The sequence below is a fragment of the Polistes canadensis genome, unplaced genomic scaffold (genome assembly GCF_001313835.1).
Source record: "Polistes canadensis isolate GaletaPanama2010 unplaced genomic scaffold, ASM131383v1 scaffold_130, whole genome shotgun sequence".
NCBI classification, from domain to species: domain Eukaryota; kingdom Metazoa; phylum Arthropoda; class Insecta; order Hymenoptera; family Vespidae; genus Polistes; species Polistes canadensis.
The window spans coordinates 407564-427472 of NW_014569677.1; the positions used below are offsets into that span (position 1 = coordinate 407564).

At 34.4% G+C, this 19909-nt stretch overlaps 2 protein-coding genes across 3 annotated transcripts; one reads left to right on the top strand and one right to left on the bottom strand.

The window, feature by feature from the left end:
- The first annotated feature begins 5301 nt into the window (after positions 1–5301).
- LOC106788230 (transmembrane protease serine 9-like) lies at positions 5302–16400 on the top strand. Its single transcript, XM_014751311.1, has 5 exons — positions 5302–5350; positions 5433–5616; positions 10983–11287; positions 12521–12672; positions 15571–16400. The coding sequence occupies exons 1-5, from the start codon at positions 5302–5304 to the stop codon at positions 15739–15741; spliced, it is 861 nt and encodes a 286-aa protein (XP_014606797.1). The 3' UTR covers positions 15742–16400.
- Positions 16401–16736: 336 nt separating this feature from the next.
- Positions 16737–18350, bottom strand: LOC106788264 (30S ribosomal protein S11-like). Of its 2 annotated transcripts, none has more exons than XM_014751393.1 (5): positions 18011–18350; positions 17854–17900; positions 17518–17618; positions 17358–17423; positions 16737–17209 (listed from the first exon to the last, which is right to left on the bottom strand). In XM_014751393.1, exons 1-5 carry the CDS (start codon positions 18235–18237, stop codon positions 17102–17104), a joined length of 549 nt encoding a protein of 182 aa, XP_014606879.1. In that variant the 5' UTR covers positions 18238–18350; the 3' UTR covers positions 16737–17101. The 2 variants fall into 2 exon arrangements, with proteins under 2 accessions (XP_014606879.1, XP_014606878.1); XM_014751392.1 differs by having other exon boundaries at positions 17773–17900.
- Between the last annotated feature and the right edge of the window lie 1559 nt (positions 18351–19909).

Genomic DNA, 19909 nt, shown 5'->3' on the forward strand with positions numbered 1-19909 from the left:
AAGAACTAATTAAATCGTAATGTATTCATTTATCTTATAGTTCGTAGATTGTCTGTTTTCCGTCGGTATAATATGCGAAGAAAAAATCAAAGAAGCGTGTTTTCAAATGCGAGAGAAAAGAAAAAAAAAAAGAAAGGGACATCGTTTTATTCCGTTGAAAAGGAAATTATCTTCGCGAGGTGCCGAATACGCGTCGGAACTGGATCAGACACGGCTCGTGGAATTTCAATTTAGCCAAATTCGCGTAGTTTATCCTGCGAAAAAAGATACCAAGTTTAACAGACCAAGATATATAGGAAAAGTTGTTTCATTTAAGTTACTCGAGTAGAGGTAAACGATCTAACGAGCTTCACATTGCAACGTTGCACACAATTATCACGCGCGAGTATAAAGGAAAACGAGCACCTCGTAGAAAAAGAGGAGAATCTTTCTCTTGAGTGTTCTCTTTGAATTTTTTATATTTTTTATTAGGCACGCGCCCTTATTGATTCTTGAGGGGTTACATGGGTTTACACCGGGAAAAAATAACATATTTTCAATAATTTTTTTTTCTATATAAAAAATGGAATTCTTATTGAAACTTTTTATAACATTTAAGATAAATATTTAAAGAACATTTTCTGAAATTTTGATTGGAAAATATTTTAAACTAAGCCATTGCGACGTCATTTCCGGTGACCACATCGAAAAAAAGTGTTTTCGCGTTGACAGCAGAACTTATAAACGGTGGGAGTATTTCAGTGGAAAAAATAGGGTCTTTTAGTGAATATCTAAAACTAGAAATTGGACGAAGGAACAAAAAAATTGAAATTTGGATTTTTGGCAACGTTTTTGGCAACGTTTTTGGCAACGTTTTTGGCAAGAACATTCAAATTTCGCTACAATTTGCACACCACATTTTGGTTTCTTAAAATTCAATTTGATGAAAAAAAAAATCCTTCGTCCAAGTCCTTGTCAATAGTATCTCGAAGATGTGTAGCAAATTTCATCAAGATCGGTTAAATAGTTTTCGAGAAATCTTGACAACCGACTTTAAAAAAAGCGTTTTGAGAAAAACGCGTTTAAAGTTTTGAGTGCTGATAAAAGAGCCATTTAAGAGTGGAACTTCCCAAGGATCTATCTGTTAAACTATTACTCCTATCGACTTCAAAATTAAATACAATATTCTAGATAAGTTGTAGAATTTAAAAAGATAAAAAAAGAAAAAATTGATTTTGTTGAAAGTCCCAAACCCATGTATTATTACTTTTCACAAAAAATGGAACTAACTCCGATTCAAAATTTAATCGAATTTTGTAGAATAAAGAAAATATTGCAAATTGTTAAATAAATCAAAAGAATAATTCTTTATGAATCTCAATACGCAACAAATTGATTTTCATCGTTACTTCTCTACTTTGAATACGAGGAAGCAAGGATTTTGGCAAACAGTGAGTCACGTAACGAAAAAGAAATCATTCCGAGTTTCATGGACACGGATGGCATGGCGAAAAGTGGGTGCGACTAAAATAGGAAAGAATAATTAGGCAACCTTGACGCGGAAGTCGAAAGTTAAAAAAGACCTCGCGAGACCATCGGCTTTGCTCGCTTTTGTCAATGACCGTTTCAATGTCACCATTCGCAAGCGGAAAGATTGCTCAAAAGGTTATTAACCTCTGAAAACGAGAGAATATCCGATCGACCTCAGTATTGATAACAAAACTCTTACAATAAACGACGTGCACGATATTAATCCGTAACTTTTCACGTCTGTAGGAAAAATTTCCGAATATGAAGATGAAAAAAGAAATGGAAAAGAGAATTAAAAATGAGAGAGAGAGAGAGAGAGAGAAATAGAAAGAGAGGAAAAGAAAATAGGATGTATCCGAGTAGAATGAAAAGTGTTCGATATCTTTTTAATACCACCTCCATTCAAACAAGTGTGGAGGGTGATGAAAACTCTTTCTCTTTCACGTAGAAAAAAACATAGAGAAATAGGGAAAGGGAAAAGCTAATGAAGAGAGAGAGAGATAGAAAATGGTGTAAGCTATAGCATCAGGATATTATCATGACCATGTTGAACCTGGTTCTGACATATCTATTACGCATTACCAAATAGAGACGACTTCAAATTCTATGCGTCGCTTCCCTTCGTGGCCCTTTTGCTTCCATAAAGGATAGATGGAGAAAGACAGAGAAGAGGAGAAGGAGGGAGACTGAGAAGAGGAGAAAGGACAAGGAGAAAGGACGAGGAGAAAGGACGAGGAGAAAGGAAAGGACGAGGAGGACCGAGCTGGAACAGACGTAGAGGTCCAATTAATCAGCCAGGGCGTGAAACGAGAAGGGCCTAAGGTTGGAGGAGACCCGGAGGAGGTACTGTCGCAGGGATTGCGCTGACAGATCCGTCGTATTTATCCCTATCTGCTCGTAGCATTAAATTCGTGCGACGCCAGTGGCCGTGAGAGAGATTCCCTCGAGCCGGTTAACATTCCTATACGCGTCGATTCAGCTTTCAATTAAACGCGAACGATCGAGGTAGGCACGTACCTCTTGAATCTAACTAAAAGAGTGATACCGTGAGCTTTTTCGAGGACTGCTTCGAAACGAAACTTTTCGAGTTCCTGAATGCGTGTTTGTATTTTTATATATATATATATATATCTATATACATATCTTTTTCTTCAACTTATACCCTCAAGTTCGAAAACCGAAAAACCCTCAGATAAGGGTTTTCGGTTTTTTTCATTTCATTAATTTTTACGTAAACGATTTTTAATTCCTTAAACATATTTCATTCGATTATTGCAAAAAAAAAGACTAGGAAATGTTTATAACGACCTAAAATGTAACGAATCGTAAGCGTTTAATGGAATACCTTTCAGAAAATCAACGAAAAATGACAAAATTGTAGGATTTATCGCAAACCATTGTGAACGATTTAGACAGATAATTATAATCTAAATACAATATCGTTGTAAATTTGCGAAGATACATATATTTCTACGTAGCGCGCGTTAACAATTGATTTAGTTCGATCAATAATTAAACAAACGTTCCTACCTATCTACGTATATATGTATATTATCGAGGAGAGGAAAAGGGAATGAAACTGGCTTTACGAAAAAGGCTTTCATGGATGTTACCGAGTTCAATCACGTTTCGCGCACGTTTTTCAAAACAGAAGCCGATTAATGCGAAGGATTGAACGGACGAGTGCATGAAAATTCAGTGTTGACTGAAAGGGAAAAAGAAAAAAGAGAAAAAAAAAGTAGAAACAACTTTATGAATTTTTATTCGCACTCGGTAACCACCCGTGCTCAATAATAATCTTCAAATTAGCGGGACATTACACATTCGTGTAAATTCATACATACGTCGAAAAAGGAATAAGAATTAATCAAAAAAATTGTAATTTATTCGTTCCCCAACTATAAGACACATTGATATTTTCTCTTTTTCTCTTTTTTTTTCTCTATTTTTCCCTTTCGTATTTAGGATAAAGGTACGATAAGAGAGTAATAATATACGATCGAAAATGGAACTAGTCGAGCCAATCGATCCTATCCAATCGATCGATCGATTATTACATTCGTAGTCGCAAGGATGTACACACGCCAACGGAGATTTATCTAATGCACTGGGAATTACCTGTTGATTCTCTGCAAGAGAACATTTTCTTTCTTTTCTTTTATCTATTTTTTTTTTTCTTTTTTTTGTTGATGCAAACACGTTAACCTAATTCATTTTGCGCGGTGACTCGAGGCAAGTATTATACAACCGATAGCATTTTCTCTCACGTTTCTATGTTTTTCAAATTTCTCATTTCCTTGATTAATCGAAGTAAAAAAAAAAAAAGAGAAAATAATCAAATGTGCATCGAGAAAGGAGTGAACGAGAATTAACGTTAAAAAAAATTAAAACGTCCATCGCTATTATTTAATATCGTTCGCCTAGGCAAACTCGGTCGGTTATCTCTCACATCGGACACTAAACGTACTCTAATAACCGGTGTTCGTTCGTTCGCTCGTTCGTTCGCTCGTTCGTTCGCTCGTTCGTTCGTTCGTTCGTTCGCTCGTTCGTTCGCTCGTTCGTTTATTCGTTCGTACCGACGTAAGATGGATTCCGAAAAAGGAAAAGAACCTAAGAGATTACCAGAGTAGAGTCCATATCCGCAAGGAAAAGTTTTGCAATCAATCAGAATTACCGTATCCGCTATCCGTAAGGTAAGGTCAGTAAATGCAGTGCACGGAAAAGTTGGAACGTAATTTATTTTTTCTCTTTTTCTTTTCTTCCTTCTCTCTCTCTTTTCTCTCTCTCTCTCTCTCTCTCTCTCTCTCTCTCTCTCTCTCTCTCTCTCTCTTTCACTTGCGTGTACTGTATTTGGTAAAATCGAACGTAATGTCATTCCCTTATCTATCCCCACCGGAATCGCAGCAGGAAGTATCTAACCGATCGCGGACACGTTCCGGACATTAATCGTCGAATTGCGAGGAGTCGTCGAACGATCGATGCTCGTCGAGTTTCGCGCAACAGATTAATCTCAACGTGGAAAATCGAAGCGCTGATATACTTTCCAACGATCCTACCACTGTTACGATTCGTTTGGTTGTACTTATTCGATTAAATTCTTTCTTTTCTTTACCTACGTTTTTTTTTTTTTCTTTCTTTTTCGACAATTTTCGCGGTCGTTAATCTGTATTAGCTTATTTTTATTTTCATCGTTTTTCTTATTATTTTGTTACTTTTTTATATTCGACTAGATAAACGAGACAAGCTAATGCAACGAACCGAAGAAGTAATAACAAAAAGGGGACTGAGATATTAGTTTATCATTTGAATAACCTACAAATAAATATTCTCAGATAAAAATAAAAGTAGTACTCGCAAGAGTAAAGAATAATATAAGAGTATGCGTGAAAAATCTAAATAACTTTTTATTCTATTTTCAACCTAGAGTGAGTGAGAGAGAGAGAGAGAGAGAGAGGTGGTTGTTGAAACAAATGATGCGAACGCTAATTAGCTGGCACGAAAATAATATCTCGCCAATGTTAGAGTAAACGTGGCTTAGAACGAAGGCATTAAAAAGTTTCATATTAACACGACGGTCGAGATGTTATTTAGCTCCTCTCGGAATTTTCGGTTTACGCGTTGTTCTGTGCTAAAGGGACACGCTTCAATTCATTTCGTAAACAAGTTCATTAAAAAAGTCTAATTAGAATATTTTCACCTTATCCTTTGGTATCCGTTAAATATATAACAAAAGTTCAAATTCGCAAGTCATGCATGGAACGTAATAAAAATTAACTATAAATTATCTATTCCATGTTTAGAGTTTCTAATGAAAAATCAAAATTGTTAATTGAAAATAAATGTAAGCAGGAATTGATCGAAACGAGACCAAACTTGATTCAATTCTATCGAACATTAACGAGAATCTTTGTATTTAATAATAGTGGCAGATGTCCCGTGCGGTAATGGGGAAAGCGGAACGCGGACCGCCCGGATCGTTGGAGGTGAAAACGCGATACCGCGAGAATTTCCTTGGTTGGTCAGCATTACGAGAAAGGGTGGCCATTTTTGTGCCGGTACTATACTCAACTCAAGATTCATTCTGACCGCCGCGCACTGTTTATGCTCGTGAGTAATCATCTTTTTCTACTCTATTCTTTTAAATGCATCCTTACCCGATGCTTAAAATTAGCTACTCTTGTTTCGTCTCATTCATGTTTATAATTACATCATATTAATTGAGATTATTTCTGAAAGATGTTAATATTACGCAACGTAATACAACTTTTCATAGATAAAATCGCATGATTTTAAAATGAGATCGTAATCGATACCTCTGATTTTGTTATTTTCAAAGATACATTCGAGGTTATTCAAAAAAAGATTCTTCTATTTCTTCTTAAACCTTCTTCAACTTCGAATTTACGTATAAAATATAGTGATATTAAGGCGAGGAAAGCGTCAGTCGAATTTTCAAATAACGGATGCAAAATAATAACGGCGAATATATTCAAAAATATTCATAGACGAGCAATCCATTCCCTTTATGGAAGGATGCCCATTTTTCTTTTCGCAAATCTGATGAATACGCCTGATCGCTCAACGATATCTCCTACCTACGCGTTGTTTTATACAGAGAGAGAGAGAGAGAGAAAGAGAGAGAGAGAGAGAGAGAGAGAGAGAGAGAGAGAGAGAGAGAGAGAGAAGAACAACAAAAAAACGGAACAAAACTCTATCTCGTTTACATATACATCGGTATTGTAACCACTAGTTGTCAACGATAAAATTAGTTACAAAAATAGGGAGATTTTGGAATAAAGGTGGTAGGACTAATCGAGCTTTAAAACTCGGACTCATGCCAATTTGACAGGCTGCGGAAAGCCGATATCGAAATGTAGGCATTGCCCTACGCGTTGGAAAAAGACACGCTATCGTTGTTCAAATTCTTTTTCGGTAAAGTCATTTTTTTTCATATTGTAAAAACCATTTGTTATCCACGTTTACTTATTGCCCGGTGGTTGTTTCACGAAAAGGTAAAAAAAAAAAAAAAACAAAAACCCCCCGAAAAAAACATTGAAAGCATAAAAAACATAAAGAACATAAAAAAGATAAATGTTTGATCTCGTCAAATCTATAGGCATGCATATCTTGGAACCGCAACTTTCGAAGGTAATACGTGTAAAAGGAAAGAAAAAAAAAGGTAGTCGAAGTTTCTCGTTTTGTTCTATACCTCCTCCTTCGAGTGCAAATGCAAAGAATATAATCCTATTGTATAATGCAACCTTAGTCTTTCTCTCTCTCTCTTTCTTGCGCATATGCACGCACACACACGTACACACTCATTAATCATAGTTCAACGTAGGCAAACAACTTCCATCCATAACGAAAAAAATTGTTGATAAAATTACGTTTCTCTCGCGCCGCGTTATTCGCAATAAAATGGAAGGAAAATGAATCTAATGTATTTTGCTCGGTGACATGCCATCGGTGTGCACTATAAACAGAGAGTGGGTGATCTCGTGCGAGCAATTACAAAATATAAATTGCGTACACGGTGAACGCTAAAAACAGGAGCGGTTAATTTATCTCGTTGCTCGTTTTACAAAGCTAAAACGATACCTCCCCATATCCATCCCTTTGACAATGTATGCTATTTAATATTATAATTTCGATTAAGCTTCATTTTTTATCAGCTTTTCATATACCATTATTAAGAAATGATTTTAGAGAAAAAAATTTTTCTCTTTAAAAAATGGTTCGATAGCAAGATGACGTATCCTAAAATGCATTTGAACGTCGAATCGAATCTCAAAAAATTGATATAGGTCAGAGATATCCTTGCATAACGGGTATAGAAAATACATTTGTGATGTGCCAAGTTAAATTCTAAGAATTTATATAGGCCAACAACGATACCTTTAACACGTACATACGTATCGAAACCGCACCTACTTATTTATTGATTCATCTAATATTCATTCAAATTCAATGAATTTATATAGGTCAGTAATCTATTGAAAATATGATATCTATTAAAAGAAAAACTAATTGCCATTGACTCGTCTCATTCAAATTTATGTAGGACAGTAATACTCATATAATTTCGTATCGAAGATAATATTCTATAATAATTTCTATTTAAAAAAAAAATTGAAAAAGCACATACAAAATAGGAATTTATAATTTAAAATAAGTATCACAGTTGATTCTTAGCGATTGCTTTTCGATTGTTAAGAGATTTTGTGTATATTTTAATATCAAAGTAATCTGTTCAATTTGGTATTACATCGCGAAACGAAGTAAATTAAAAGAATATCTAAAGATTTTTTACCGACAGATAAAGAATATCGTGTAATCTTGTACTAATCTAACATAGTTCGAAGTCGTGCTATGCATAACAGTAAATTCAAACGTATGGGCGACGGGTCGTACATTTGGAGAGATTCGAACTGTTAGTTATCGTGTATCCTTCCCGGTCATTGGTTCGAGAACAAAGGGAAAATAGGAAGGAAGAGGATGTAGGTAGAACGGATACAACGGGAATGAGAATTCTAGCTCTCGCAGAGAGGGTTGGTCGGTGCGCAGAAGCGCACAAGCGCACAAGCGAGAACGCATTTACCGTTGCGAGCCATGATTGCGTGTAGATTACAGACCACTCGGTAATTGCTAGCAGCCATGCACAAAACGCACCAGTGAGATATCACAAAGAGGTATGTATGCATGTATATATGGAGCGAGCAAGAATTAAGGCGAGTAACTTACTCTCCTTGTTGTTTCTCAACCATAGTGCGAACGAATCAACCTTTTACTCGACAAAAAATTCCTCCTACGAAGCTATAACAATAATTTTCTTATTTTTGTCAACAAGTTAAAACGCATTATAATGTATATATATCAGTTTAACATTTTTGCTCGAACAAACGTTTTCAGTCCTAAACAAGAAATACAAAAATTAAATAAATATCGAAATTAATTATCGCTCGAAATAATCGCAGCTTTAAACATTCGACCGAGATCAAAGATTTTGATGCGCAAACGTATATCGAACTCGATATTATTTATCTAAAACCCGAGTAAATAGCCTGATTCACTAAAGTGAATCAACTGTTCATTGAGGAATCGAAAAAATGATCTATACGTGTGATTCGAGTACATGAAATAAATGATGGATACCGACATGAAAGAGAAAGTGATGAATAACAAAAAGAAAAGGGCGAGAAGGGAAAAGGAAAAATCTTATATCTAGGTATAAATATTTCAATCGAATGAACACGACATCGATGAAGAAAAAGGACAGACATCTAGTAAGAGATAAACTTTATAATCCGCGGTTCATGGAACAATAGCAGTAAAGAAACTGGCTGCGGAATGGAAAGGGTCCATTAAGACAGCTTCTTTGCAAGATACAACGACGACGAGGAAGAAGACGAGAAAGGAAAACGAGTTCTGGAGAAGAGCTTAGAAAGCTTCGTTCTGAAAGGGAAATACATGTATATATATATATGTAGAAGGAGAATGAGAGAAAGTGAGTTTCCAGAATGGGCGCCTGTGCGTTTAAGGAGATAGTGTCGTAATTTTGTTAATTATTCGGAGGTAGAGTAAACCGATTAATTAAGTGAAGCCACTGTAGCGACTCTCGGTGGGAGAATCCAAGAGACGAAGATGCGTCGTCGTCGTCGTCGTCGTCGTCGTCGTCGTCGTCCCTTACGCCTGAAATCCCGCTTAAATAATTGCAAACGTCCAAAGAAAGACTTTTCTTCTTACGACACAAAGATAAACTTCTTTTTCTTTTTTCTATCATTTCCTATAGGAGATACGAAGAAAGTCCTTTCGCAATGAACAACTAAAACAATTCGTTTTTTTTTAAATATATAGTATATAAATGTCGTCAATTAATAGCATTCTCTGACAGAATCGTATCGCAGAGTCGATCGACCGCGATATTGGGTGCGTGCATTCGAACCGAGATAATCGACCACAATTGAGAGAAATTGTTCGTCTATAACTAATACATATTCCTAATCGATCTTAAAGTAAAAATTCTGATACATTATTTTTACGTGCATACGAGGATCAAACTTTTCACGCAATATCGTGTGTTATGGCGTTCACATTTCTTTTTCTTAATTCTTTGTCAAAAAAGGAAAAAAAATGGAAAAAAAGTTCGAGTAGGATCGATTGAAAAGAATAAGTGAAAAAAAAAAAAGAAAGAAAAAAAACAGAAGATAAGGCGTAATTAGGTCAAGAAGGAAATAAGTAACCACAGGCGAGCGGCGAATTCGCGCGCATTATCTTTATAATGGATTATACCAGATTATTAATTTCGTAGCCGCTCCACCGCGCTTAATCTTTTCCACTTCAATTCCTTTTACGTCTTATTCCAAAGCACACTCCGATCTCTCTCCAATTTTTTTAATGGAGTATCTTCCATTGAATAAATTGGAAAGAAAATTGAATAAACGCGTAGTGATGTTAGTGCGAGCGGAAGGAACGAACGGCTGGAGAAAGGTTTGACTTCCGCTCGAAAGCGCGACGAAAAATTGTAATGAAGGTTCGGCATGTAGTAAAGATAAGAATAGTAGCTGAAAAGGAATAGAATCGTTTCTCGTAAATCCCCATAATAGTGCTACTCGTCCGAAAAAAAAAGATTTAGTAATCGCGGTTGACGACTCGTCTAACTTTGCTTCAAGTTATAATCAAAATCATTCGAAAACAATAGAAAAATAAAGGAAAGAGGAAAGTGAACGCGTCGAACGAGTATCGTTAATATTCGAGATGAAATTACGAAATCACGCGCGACGTGCGGATTCGCTTGCTTGGTCTCTCTCTCTCTCTCTCTCTCTCTCTCTCTCTCTCTCTCTCTTTCTCTCTATCTTTGCGTCCACCATCCGTAGTTAAGCTTCGTTAAGCTCAAAAACGGCGCTGAAAACGACGACGAACGACGTTCCTGGTAGATGGAAGGGGATTAATTAAAATACGAGTATCGCGACGAGTTTCCGTACGGTTTTGCCCGATCCTCTTTTTCTATTTTTCTATCTCGCTTCTACTATTACCTACCTCGACGGGAAAAAGAAAGATTTGTGGTATACAGGGAAGAGAAAAAGTCCTGAGTTGCAGAAAAATGATTATCCGTGTAATCTATATATGTACGATACGCGTACATTACTTTCTACATGCGAAATACCAAGTATTGTAGAATGTACATAAAAATGTAAAATTAGAAAGGAGAAAATTATTCTCCATTTATTTGAAATATATAGAAGTGCATGGAATGATTGCGTTTACTTTACTTGCAATTTCTACATACGTAATAAAATAAAGTGATCATTATATAAACATAAAATATAATATAATAAAGGGGGAGAAAGAGAGAGAGAGAGAGAGAGAGAGAGATAGTGAAATTTGAATGAATTAATTAAGTAAATAAAGAGAAAAGGATAATAAGAGAGAGAAAGAAGAAGGAATAGTCGAGTCAACTAAAATTCGATTTTCAGAGGTACGTCGACAATTCCGATACGTCAATTACGAGTGACTCTTGGCGAGTATGACTTGAAAGGCCCGGAAACGCCAGCGGCGAGAGAGGAAAGTGTCATTAACGCGGTGGTGCATCCCGGTCACAGGTGTGGCCGATACGTCGACGACATCGCCCTGTTAGAACTGGCGAGGCCGATTACCTGGTCGGAAAGCGTGAAACCCGCCTGTTTGCCCGCGGCATCAGGAAACCCAGGGTACAGAGCTTTCGGTGGCGAGAACGCAATCGCCGCTGGTTGGGGTTGGCTCGGCGAAGACAGATCTAGATGTAAGTTTTCAATTACATTTATTTTCATTATTATTTCATCTATAAATTGCTTCTCTAATGTTTCAATTGCGAGTCTTTATCTTTTAAAACTTGTACAAATTGAAGGTCTCGATTTTCATAAATAACGCGAAGATATATAGACAATTACCTTTTTTTTAAAAAAAAGGAAAGGAGAACTCGACGTGAATCGATTTTATTTCACGAAAATTTGAATAAAACGAGTCGTTAGGTCGAAGTCACGAGGGGAATGCTTCGCTCGTTTAAAAGCTCTCTGATAGGGTAAGGATGGAAGGTCGTGAGTCGAGGGTGGAAGTTACGAGAAAGTAACTGAGAGAGAAAGAGAAATGGAGAGAAATGAAGGAGAAGGAAGTAGAAACGGTAATGACGACGCGTCCACGGCACGAGGAAGATATCAAAATGTACTTTAGAGTTTTGTCTGTAGTAGAAGCAAGTACCTTCCTAAATTCTGCGTTCGAGTTACATCTTACGAAGTTCTTGCTTACTTATCGGAGTCAAAGGAACTCAGAACACGTTTGCGAACGTTCCGAGCTAACTTTATCCGAAGAAAGACAGTGAGACGGAAAGAGAACGATATAGATAGATGGATAGAGAGAAAGAGAGATAGAGAGAGATAGAGAGAGAGAGAGATAGAGAGAGAGAGAGAGAGAGAGAGAGAGAGAGAGAGAGATAGAGAGAGAGAGAGAGAGAGAGAGAGAGAGAGAGAGAGATAGAGAGAGAGAGAGAGATAGAGAGAGAGAGAGAGAGAGAGAGAGAGATGGATTCTATTCTCAGTATTCTCAAGGAGATACGGAAATGTCAATACTCTCGAAAGGTAGTCGGACGTTGCAACAATCGGTATACTTAACGAAACGTATAGCGTAGTATGTATTACATACCTATATTTACACCCATGTAATTTCGATTCGTAACGAGAGGAAATTTTCGAACGACAAAAATGAAAAGTTTTCTTGAACAAAGTTACTAAACCGTGTAGATTCATCTTGACGTTGAATTTCACGCATCGCGAATGCGCTATTACATTCGCGTGTATATGTATGTACATATGTATATATAGAAACATTAGAAATACTGAAAATTATTTAGATGGGAAAAACGAAAATAATTAAAAACTCGTCGAATTAATTTCATGAATATATGCATGCGCACATATACATTATAGAAATATTTATATGTATAATCAAGCTAGACGTTGAAACGCCGTTATCATTGCAGACAAAAGAGCAGACGTGATGCAGAAAGTAAAGGTTCGAGTGGTGGAGAACAACATTTGCAGAGAATGGTACGCCAGTCAAGGAAAATCTACACGCGTGGAATCGCAACAAATGTGCGCTGGGCACGAGGAGGGGGGTAGGGACTCTTGTTGGGTAAGTGGCTCCTTCGCTTTTACAGTGCACTCATCATCATCATGTATTTAGCAAAATAAAATAAGAAAACGAAAAAAGGGACTCGCCAATTTTCAATCCAAGAAATTCGTTTTCTTTATCAATACTTAATAGAACAAAAAATGATTTAAAAAGAAAAACAATTAATTCATTACTAGTAATTCGATATTAACAATAAGTTGAAAATAATTGCGTACATTTAAGTAGCGTAACATTTGCGTAAATTTGCGTAAATTTCCATACATTTGCGTAGCTTCTCAAAAAGTTTGAAAATAATTGTTAAACTTTCTAATATATCGTCGAAAGAAAGTAATTCGACAAAATATGATAGATATAATAGAAGAGATTGTCGTACGTGCGCGATTAGCAGAAAATCCAGGAACAATACGCACGAACGAATATTAAGAGCTGCATCCCCGATAATTGCTTAGCCGCAGACCAGAGAATCCCCCCCCCCCTGGGAGGACGCACCCCTCCGACGACGAGCGTATAGTAGTACTGGTAGCACGTTGACAAATGTATTGGCAGAACAATGCACTCTGGCACGAATTTATCATTATTTTTGTCCTATTTCATACGGATTATTGAAAATCAAAATCTTCTTGTCTAGGCATTCGTTTACACCACGTATATTTTCCACATTTTTTTCATTTTTTTTCGACAATTTGTTCCCACATTACATAGCACAGAAATGAAATCATTGAACAACAAAATGAATGTAGACATAAAGTAGAGAAAAGAAATATAAGAAGAACGAGAAGAAGTAGAAGAAAAGCAGAATAAAAAGAAAAAGAAAAAGAAAAAGAAAAAGAAAAAGAAAAAGAAAAAGAAAAAGAAAGAAAAGAACGATAGCGTTATCAATGGCAAGAATTTATTTGGCGCAATTTAACGTCGTCGAGTGAGTCATCAAGCGTACGTAATTCGCGGTAGGAATAATCCGTTCGTAATATGAATACGAGTTAATTTACGTGAAACTTTCGCGCTTACGAGTTAACGCGATCGTTTGTATTACACGGTAAACATTTGGAATATTCTTCCTTTCTCTATTTGTCTCTCTCCCTTTTCCTCTTTAACTCTTTTTATCTCTTTATTTGAAGAGAGAAAAGAATAATAGGTTGTAATTAGGTTCACACCGGAGACGATACGCTGTATCAAAATTCCTTCTGAAAATAGGATACTAAAAGGATCGCTTTTCCTAATTTCCTCCTCCCTTTTATTAATTTTTCACTAATATGCCTATATGTGATAAATTACATTAGATGACATATAAATGTAATATGTATTTACATATAATCGTACGTATCATTTAAACACTTAATCAAAAAGCGTTCGATCCGCGATCGAAGATACGGGAGCGGGGAACCGCTTAGCAATTAACGCCGATGGCTTTTGCGGTCTCGCAACAACGCCAAATTATTTCGATGGAAATGACGTGTGACGCAAATTCAGTGATCACCGATATTTTACGTGGAAACTAAATATTTGAACTTTCGTCCATTTTACATGGCAATTGTCAAGGCTGGAAAATCTTTTGCGATCGGAAAATACACGAATATTATAGACAAATATTTCCTTCCTTTTTATTTTTTCTCTTCCCTTTTGTTTTATTTTATTTGATATTTTCTCCTCTCGTGAAACGCGTCATTTCACGTATTGCCCGATTCGTTTTGCTTTCCCACGCTCTCGTTATGCATGCGTTTATAGTACACGGTAGGGTACGCGGTAGGGTACGCGGTAGGGTACGCGGTAGGGTACGCGGTAGGGAACGCGGTAGGGATGCGATATTTTTATCCGAAATGAGAACGTGACCCATTTGCGATAAATTGACTCGATCTAGTACCATACTATACGAACTTTTTCAATTCGAATACCAAACGATTTCTTTTTCTTTTCCGAGGGTTATTGAAATTCTTGACTCGTGACGCATGTTTTGTATTTGTTCGAGATCGATCAAGACCAAACGATAGATAAGACGAGTTTATTCATTGTCCAGTTCTCTCTTGAAGGAAAAAATAAAAAAGATCTTGAAGAAGATATTACCATAAAGATACGTATATTCGTTCGAGCGCGAAATAAGAAAACACTGGATCAACATGAAATAAAAGTCGATCGTATATATTGTACTTCGTCCTTATTCCTTTCCATCTTCCTCTTTTTCTTCTTTTTTTTTACTTTCGTTCAACTATACCTTCTTCCATGAAAAAAAAAACGATACCCTAAATGCGTATTTATTCGTATCGTAAAAATAAATAAAAGTAAGTTAGAAAAATAATCTAATTGTAAAATAGCAAAAGTAAAAATAATATACGCCAGAGCATTTTTACTCAATATTATATTTTTCCTTTGATCCAACCATCTCTTTTTAATGAAAGAAAAGGACGAAGTACGCGAATTGAATCGCGGAGCTTTGATTCGACATCAAAGGATAGCAAAAGTCAGATATCCGTATAGTATTATATTTTTGTAGCTCGTATAAAAGCTTTGTTTTCTATGTGATAAAAAAGGAAACTAAAAGAAAAAAGAAGAAAGTAAGAAATAAAATATATCGCGCAGGATTTAGACGAAATAAAAAGATCTAACTATCTAGAAATATGTAGATATTAAAGGTTGCTTTCGCACAAAAATACGCGAAATAATTTGATTCAACGTTTCGTTTGCTGACTTCATACAAATAGGCTCGAACCAATGTTCCCAGAATAGACGAAATTAATACTGTAATACAATATCTCACGGATATCGTCATATAAACATTTTCATTGATATACGTGTATATTAATGATATTATCATACGCGTATTATCGTGTTAAACCAGCTTAATGATAATTAATTAGTAGATATTTTACAAAACATTAAAATTATATAAAACATATTTTTTTTCAGGCTGACAGCGGTGGTCCTCTTATGATCGGAAGTAATCCTGATGGAAGAACAATGGTCATCGGTATAGTTTCCTCTGGAGTGGGTTGTGCCCGACCACGTCTACCTGGTGTTTATACGAGAATCTCCGAATATATATCTTGGATCACGCAACAAATAACGTTAAAAAGATAACTTTGTACGTTCAAAAAATCATCGATATCATTCTTGATCTTAACTTTGATTTCATCATTCATAGATTGAAATTGATTAGATCATTGACGAATCTACTCGTCGATTCTTTGCACATCATCGCTCAGATCATTTAGTCAAATAGATAATAATAACATATGTACATATATGTATGTTCTTCGTAACGAATCATAAGATACGAATGGATGATAATCTCATTCGCTAAAATTCATTGATTATCATAAACAATTTTTGCCTCACTCTAAACTATCCGTTAAGTCCAGTTGAAATTTTGGCTATTCATTTGTTCTGTGTTTACAAATCATGCGGTTTATTAAACAAAAAGTCATCGAAAATTAGTTCGATACGGAACGTTATAAATTCATCAAATTTATTCATATTCATATGTCATATAACAAACGCTAATTTTAATGCTAAAAATGTTTAGAGTATTTTTTAAGAATAACCTCATGGAGGTCTAGTCAATAGTTTGATAAGATACAAAGAGATACATACTGATATAATATAATATACATTATATACTAGAAAACAATGCCAAATATTTATAAACCGTTAATAAAGGAGTTAATAAGCCATAAAAGAAAAGTTCACCCATGCCATTCAAGTTTACCTACTTACCAATTCTGTTGATAGGACGTAGACAATATCGTCAATAAACCAGGGTAATAAACGCGTGTAGTAGATGAACATTAACTGCTGCGTATAACTTTCGTTGAAACTTTATAGTTAAGGGACAGAAACGCTTAATTGCAGAATACAGGCTACAATATCCCAAGGGCATTTTAAGCTATCTAGGTCAAACTTTCCCACGGGATTGTACGTGTTTCTAGATAATAGTAGGACTCTTGAGAGTCAAATAATTGATTATTTGTAAATTCCAAATAAAAAATAATTTTTTTTTACACTCCTATGAAAAATAAGGACCTCGCATTACGTTATATTAAATCAATCAAACGTTTCTTTACGTAATTATTTTCAAGATAAACAATAAAATAAAAATTAATTATTTTCTTTTCCTATACACGTAAACGTTCATTCATTATTTTGTCAACTTAATTGAAAAACTTAATTCGTTTACATTGAACTGTTAAACATTCAAATTATTTCATAAAAACGTAATAAAGTAGTAATTACTTTCTATCAACAACCTTCACAAAAATGAAGAGATCTTACTGTGAAAAGTTCGTAACTTTAAAATCATGTTGCATTTCGAAATTCCAATCCACACACAGGTATAAATATACAATTCTTATTTTGAATAAATGTGTACATAGTAGCTAAATGATAATAGTAAGATGTCTCTCTTTTGAAGAGAAGACATCGTTGTATCTATAGAATGTAATTATATTCTCCTTGGCTTTCTTGGTCTTCGTGGATTCCACGAAACCCTAGTACTATCTGTAATCGATACAATTTCTATTCCTCCTATCTGAAGACCTTTCAAAGCAGCCTAAAATATATGAGAATTTATGTAAATGGGCATCTATTGTATTATTTAACTTTCTACATTCTATTCCATTATGACTTTGTTAAGTAATTCATAGTAATTTATTATCAAAATATCAAAATAAAAATATATCTTATCATTATATATTTACCATTCTACCAGCACCTAATCCTTGAATACGCACTCTGACTAATGGTATAGATCTATTGCGAATAGCCTAAAAAACAAATATTTCATAGATACGCATGCTAGTTAGAAGTTGTAGTTTACATAAGGTACATTAAAAGTAAGACTGCAAAATTCTTACGTACCTCACTGAAGGTAACAGCTGCTTGTTGCGCAGCAACATTGGTACCTTTTCTAGTATTTTTGAAACCCTCTATACCCGCAGTATGAAGTGCTAACATCTTCCCTATATATATTTATAGAAATTTAATAGAAATTTAATAGAAATTTAATAGAAATTTAATAGAAATTTAATAGAAATTTATAGTAAAAAATACTATATAGTACAGAAATCTAATTATACGAATATATTACTTTGAAATAAAAGTTTATTAAATAACCTTTATGATCCGTTAAATTCATATGAGTATTGTTAGGAGTTGCATTTATATTAACAATTGGTAATTCCTTATATGGTATACCTTTAAAAATCCAATTCGGTGTGTTTTCATCAGGAAAGAGTCCTGTCCTATTAGTAGAACAATTACATTAACCACTATGTATAAAACAATGTACATAATTAATTACCGTAGGAGTAGTATACTTTATAAAAATATTTTCAACATTAGATATACTCACTGAGTCAAATTATGGACTATTCCATCTGTTTCTCCTTCAATCAAATTATATTTATTTGAAACAATTCTAACTTTTGTGTTTTTATCTCTTATCTCTTTGGTATTGAAAGAGGTTATGTGAAGATTTCTTAAGATAGGTGCAAGAAAACATTTTTGATTATTTACCTCGTTAATTAACAATTGCTTCGCTGTATATGACAATTTTCTTACTGACAGAAGTTTATTCATTATTATAAATTTTCTTATTCAGTTTCTTTGCAATAATAAATCAACAAATCTTTAATCAATCTCTGTTTCATGCATAACAACTGATACGCACGCGTTAGCTCGAGAGTGTCACCTGTCGGTAAAATAGTATTTTATTTTTTCGACGTCTATGTATAAATTGCACAAAATTGCACGCATGTACGACCGTAGGAATGCTGGTAAGGAACCTTAACAGCAGAAAAAAACGAATAAGTGCTTTTCATTTCTCATTAAAATCTCAATCAAAATCCATAATTGCTGCCTTTATTAATTAATTATTTAATTAGTTATTTATTATTGAAAATACAAAATTTTTTTTCCCTATTTCTAAGCGTAGCAACGAAGTTTGAAACAGTAGAAAAAAATGAATAAGTGCTCTTAATTGTTCACTATTTGCTCAATCAAAATCCATAATTGCTCACTTTCTGATAATTATTTATTTAATTAGTTAATAATAATTGAAAAAGCAGAAACGTTTTTTCTCATTTCTAAGCAAAACAATGAAGTTATCTGTTGTTTTCAATCAACTGCTGACTTTTTGTTCGTCGGCTCCACAACTTTTAAAATTAATTAATTTTTATTTAACATTAATTAGTTGAAAATAATTATTACACTTTGAATAATTGGACCGTTTATTTTCAAAGCGGTGTAAGTCCATTTAAAAAATAAATGAGATATCACGTAATTTATATTTAATTTAGTGTAAACTGTCTATTTATAACTTACTAGTATTTAATTGCCTAAAAATATCGATGCTTTATCCAATTTAAAATGAGCCGGTAAAAGAAATTGCGTAACCATTGATTATGAAAGTGGTCTAAGTCCAATTTCCATAGAAAAAAAAGAAAAAAATAATATAAGAAAGAATTTCCTGTATACACCACAGGATTATTATGTTATTATAAGACAATGCCAACAAAATAATAGGTTCATTTTATATAAAATAAAACGAGAGAATTTCGTTTCAACAAAGAACCAACAGAACGCAATCAAAAAACAGATTGAAATTGGACCACTTTAAGCATAAAAAATATTGACGAGAACGTTCCACAGATATAAAAGTTATATGTAAAATATATGTACTTTACAGCATTTAATTTTATGGGATTTTAGGTATTTAAAACGCGAAACACACAGCTAAAAAATACATTGTACCTGTAGGGCAAAGAGTGTACTATCATTTAAAATCATTTTTATTAAAATTTGACAACTGTAAGTATTAAAAATATTGACGAGAACGTTCCAAAGATATGAAAGCTATGTGTGAAAGATTAATCCTTTGCAGCAATTCCTTTTATGAGATTTTAAGTATTTAAAACGCGAAACACACAGCTAAGAAATATACTGTACGTGTAGGGCAAAGAGTGTACTATCATTTAAAATCATTTTTATTAGAATTTGACAACTGTAGGTATAAAAAATATTGACGAGAACGTTCCAAAGATATGAAAGCTATGTGTAAAAGATTAAACCTTTGCAGCACTTCTTTTATGGGATTTTAAGTATTTAAAACGCGACACACACAGCTAAAAAATATATTGTACCTGTAGGGCAAAAAGTGTACCATCATTTAAAATCATTTTTATTAAAATTTGACAACTGTAAGTATAAAAAATATTGACGAGAACGTTCCACAGATATAAAAGTTATGTGT